Below are 4,994 nucleotides of genomic sequence, written 5' to 3' on the forward strand. Positions count from 1 at the left end.
CTAGCAAGTCACCGGTCCCGAACCACCCCCGCCGGAAACCATATCGATCAGATCCTGCAGCGAGATGTCGCCCAGCATTTCATTGATCGCCGGTTTCAGCCTCTGCTCAATCATCTGCGTTATCTCCTGCTGGTTGTTGTTGATCAGTCCAGGCACGATGCCCTCCACGATCCGGTTGAACGTGAAGTTAGTGATCGGGTTCAGGAAAATGTTTTTCACGTCCGACCGGACCGACTTGACCGTTGGGGTAATGATCAAGTCGCGTATCTGCAGCTTATCGCCACTGATGCCAACCTTTGCGCTACCCTTCACCGTAAGACCTGCCGAAACAAAATGCCATTAACGTTTGCACGTAAGCTCTGGATAGAAACTTGGACTTACCCTTAGCATCGAACCGGAACGAGCCAAACCGATTGAAGGGAAACAGGCCGAGTACCTTGCCCTTTGCCTTGTACTTTCCCTTGGTGCGAATGGCACCGAAGTAAAGCTCGAAGTCCAGCTGCAACTTTAGCACCTTGATGTCGATGTTTTTGATTTCGAACTCGTTCAACCCATTGACGATCACGTTGTTCAGCTCTCCCTTGAATCTGCAAATCAGAAAACGAGCAGCGTGCTGCAGTTAAGCTCCGCGAATCGTCAACCATCTGACGGTGCCGGAAACCTTACTCAAGTCCCTTCTGCTTGATCTCCACCTCGGCGTGTTCCAGCTCGAACGGAGCCAGTACGGGAATGCCAAGATCCGGGTTGCCACAGACCATCGATTGGCGGAAGTTCTCCAGAAACTGAATGACCAATTCATTTAGGGAGTTATCCCGCGGTTTAACCGGGAGGGCTTTTTGCTGCAGAACATCCGCACCGGCCAGGGTGGCCAGCAGGGTACAACAGGCCACTGCCAACAGGAACTTCATCTTCCACACTTGTTCGGTCTACTGAAACGCTTGATAGCTGTCCAAGCGCACCGTTGCTGTACTGTTGCACCTAAACCTCTTCGGCACAACTCTGATGGTTTGCCGTCGTTAGTGAAGTGTTTAAATACGGTTCGTTTGGTTACACAGCTCCCTATCAGGCGATGGATTCGATTCTTTATCGGGATACCGGTCCCGAACGAGGTGGCGGTTGCAAAACCGTACCCACGAGAAATTCCACCCAGCGTAATCAATCCCGGCACTTAACGGTTAGATACCCGGACGAGTGGCCTTTGCTAGCAACGAACGTCCAGGATAATCCCGTACACAGCTTGAACTATTCCGGGAGCTTGGCTGGGGAGCCTCAATGTAGCGCACCGTACAGTCCGCAGCACAATCAGCTCTAAACCGTGCTACTGCTACATCCACTTCAGATCGTTCGCAAACTATCTCGCGCGGGGACCGCTTATCGTCTACATGTGGAACGGCCGTACATGCACACGGCCGGTTCCCATGTAGCGGGCATGACGAACTTGACCGATAAGTTTACCTAGCCCAATTTCAAGGATCGCACGGTATCGATCTATAAACAGGGCCAGTGTGCCGTACCGACCTGGAGTGCAACCCAAACACAAACCCGTACCGGTACCGGTGGGTGTGTGCGTGCAAACCATGTACGAAATGTCCGTAATCAACTGGTCAATGTCAAACGTTTCGGTTGCCGCGGAGATGCTGCCACGTTGACCGATTACGGGTTTTCGGGCATCTCGATCTAATCGACAGTGGTTGGTTAATGGTTGCTGCTGCTTCGTCTGCAGGATTTTGTTTCAAAGCGTCGCCATCGATAAAACAAACTGAGCACGTGCAGTTTCATGTCGCTTTCGAATGGTTTTTGTTTTGTTTACATGAAGTGCTGCCCAATATGCACACAAGCCATTACGTTGAGCTTGTCATATGGAAGCTTCCTCTTCAAATTAATCTATCTGCAAAGCCCTCAGCTCAATAATTAGATAATGACGAAACGATAAGCAACTTAAGTGCTGCTGGACGTAGTCTCGCACAGTTTTGCAGTGGCCGTGCATGTAATTCGTTGCGACCAAACGAGCCAGTGTGGTTATAAGTTGAAACTCAGACAATGCGTTAAACATTTTAAAATCAAACAATGTTATTGCAGTAGGGGTAATTGTACTGCAAAAATTGCATTTTCACCGTATCCAGCGCGGCGACACCCTGTGAATCAAAATATCCGGCAATTGCGTGCAAGTTGTGCATGCAACTTTGCTGCAGACAAATCCGACTTGTTTACAACCTTCGGTTTGCTTCTCCAGTGGTCGGCAAACTCAATGAGAGAAGGTAAATTTAAGTGAAATTGTTTTTAATAACATCGGACGTATGCATAAACGCTTTTTAAAACAATAATTGTGTAGCATTTACCATTTGTAAAATATCCTCCACACCGTACCTCCACAATATCTCGTTCAGCTTGGGCTTCACAGTGGCTTTAATTTGCGATGCAATCGTTTTGCGATTGCTGCGCAAATAATCCGGAATTTGGCGTGAAACTACACGATTAAACAGCGATGTATTCCATGGCAGCAGCAATACCTTTTCCAAGTTTGCTTCGGAAGTCTTGACGGTGGGAGCAATATGCATATCGCGCACGAGCAAATGTTTCCGCCAGATGGTAAAGTGCACCGTTGCGTGTATGTTGAGCGCTGAAAGGGAAAACGATACACACATTTGGTACTATCAACTGTTACCGTTACACATTGCTGACAGTACCGTAGAGCCGCAGTGAAAACTTTCCAGTACGATCGAATGGCACAAATCCAGCCAACTGGCCTTTTGCAACGTAACGACCGACCGTATGAAGAACAGGAAAGGTTAGCTCAAAATCCATCTTTCGGGTGGGAATTTGTACATTTAGCGTTCTTATGCTGAATTGATCAAGTCCATGCGTGACTGCGTCCCTAAACTCAGCGTTAAATCTGTGGAAAAATAAACAATAATTTAATACAAGTCGAAACATTGGGTTGAGCAACAGTAGAACCAACTTACCTGAGCATGTTGTTATCAAAATCCTTAACGTGAAGCACACTGTTCCATGAAAATGGTGCCAGGACGGGAAGATTCAACTGGGGAAATCCTTTCGACATTCCTTGACGAAACTTTTCCACCAATTCTAGCACAGATTGATTGACATCTAGCGGTTTTCTTTGTAGTGCATCACTCACTGGCGGGAAAACGGTCACATTGCAAGATGGTATTGAGATTGTTACAAACAAAATTGCGCAAAACACTGTTGTACGACTCATTCTGAACACTTTGTGTTGGACACTGATTTGGATGAGCAAACATTATCAAATGGTTGCTTTGACTTTCGAATTCGCTTTGGTTTGTCACAATCCTCAAGCTTCTAAATAAAATAGTAATAAAACATCTATAGTTAAAAACATTAATTGTTGACTGATTTAAGCAATAATTAAACATAACGAAACATATGTTCTGCCTATAACAAATGCACTAGAAAATGGAATTAATTATAATTAAATTATGAAAAATTAAATTATTAAAATTAAATTATAATCTTAAATTATAACTGAGATATGTGTTGGTGAATCGATGGCTTGTGATTGGAATCTTGGTATCATCTGCCCCATATACAAGAAGGTAGATAAGCTACAATGCAGGAATTACGGTGTTGAATACCGCCTACAGCATATGCTCCCATATACTACAAGATCGTCGTGACCCATTCGTTGAAAAGGTGGTTGGAAACTATCAGAGAGGATTCCGAAACGGGAAATTAACCACTGATCTAATCTTCACAATGCGGCTGATCTTGGAGAAGATGGAGGAGCAGCAGCTACACTCCTTCCATTTCTTCATCGACTTCAAGGCCGCATACGACAGTATAGCCAGGGTAAAACTTTACCATGCAATGAACTCTTTTGGAATCCCGGCCAAACTTACCAGACTAGTACGAATGACAATGACCCACGTCTCATGCCAGGTGATGGTGGATGGAAAATTTTAAGGGCCCTTTGCTACCATAAAGGGTTTGCGCCAAGGAGATGGGCTAGCTTGTCTACTCTTCAACCTAGCGCTAGAGAAGGCTATCCGGCGGCTCTGAGGAGGAAACTTCGGGGATAATCTTCTATAATTCAATTCAGATCCTGACATATGCTGGTGACACAGGCATAATTGCTTTGCGGCTCTTCTACTTAGCGGATGCCTGCCAAAGGATTGAACAAGCGGCCGAAAACCTCGGTTTGGAGATTAACGAGGCAGACGCCAAGCTGATGGTAGCCCCATCAGCAGCCTTGCTAACAAATGCTATCTTACGCAGGAGTGACGTACAGATGACGCAGAAGTCGTCCAAAATTCCATCTATTTTGGGTCAAAAGTTGGCCAGGTGGTCTTTCTACAGTCTGAGGAAACTTCTCCACTCAAAACACCTGTCGCGATGACCGAAGTTGGGAATATATAGACCTTATATACGCCTCTGAGACATGGACTTTGTCCAAAACTGACGAAACCCTCTTAGATGGATGGATGCCTAGAAGGATTTTTGATCCCATATGTGTGGAAGGACAATGGAGGAGCTGCTACAATGACGAGCTCAATGAGCTGTACGGCGAATTCACTGTCGTACAGCGGATTAGACTTGTCAGGCTGCGGTGGGCTGGTGGGCACGTCATGAGAATGACGACCGGACGACCCAGCCCTTAAAGTCCTTTTAGGTCGTCCACATAGATAGAGGCGGCGTGGTAGGGCCAAATTTATATGGGGTAATGGGGTTGATGCGTCCGTCAGAAAACCCGTCAGAAAGATGGTCCTTGGCCGTGAGTGATTTATAGGATTACCGCAGCAGGCAAAGACCACAAAGCGGTTGTAGCCCCGGATGAGTTAAAAAGCATATGTTCTTTCTCCTTCTGCGCTACACAAAGAAACGTCAGGTAAAATGACTATTTTCAACAAAACATAACCTTTAATCCCATTCACCCTTGAGTTGCAGCAGTTGTTTTTTGTTTCCCTGTTTACATTGAGCTTACACTTAAGAGCAACTTCAGCCACATCACAGCCCGT

The 4,994-nt window shown here is 46.0% G+C and overlaps 1 protein-coding gene across 1 annotated transcript; it reads right to left on the reverse strand.

Moving 5' to 3' along the window:
* Window positions 1-860, reverse strand: LOC128708386 (uncharacterized). The gene is made up of 3 exons (XM_053803362.1): window positions 667-860; window positions 382-587; window positions 1-320 (listed from the first exon to the last, which is right to left on the reverse strand). The coding sequence occupies exons 1-3, from the start codon at window positions 756-758 to the stop codon at window positions 1-3; spliced, it is 618 nt and encodes a 205-aa protein (XP_053659337.1). The 5' UTR covers window positions 759-860.
* Window positions 861-4,994: the final 4,134 nt, after the last annotated feature.

This window comes from Anopheles marshallii, chromosome 2, assembly GCF_943734725.1.
Source record: "Anopheles marshallii chromosome 2, idAnoMarsDA_429_01, whole genome shotgun sequence".
NCBI classification, from domain to species: domain Eukaryota; kingdom Metazoa; phylum Arthropoda; class Insecta; order Diptera; family Culicidae; genus Anopheles; species Anopheles marshallii.

What these genes read in the sequence shown, in the direction of transcription:
- LOC128708386 (XM_053803362.1), bottom strand. Translation starts at nt 758, where the DNA reads ATGGTCTGTGGCAACCCGGATCTTGGCATTCCCGTACTGGCTCCGTTC. An exon ending in ATCAAGCAGAAGGGACTTGA is followed by an intron (nt 588 to 666) that starts GTAAGGTTTCCG and finishes TCTGATTTGCAG; the next exon opens with ATTCAAGGGAGAGCTGAACA. An exon ending in GTTCCGGTTCGATGCTAAGG is followed by an intron (nt 321 to 381) that starts GTAAGTCCAAGT and finishes TTGTTTCGGCAG; the next exon opens with GTCTTACGGTGAAGGGTAGC.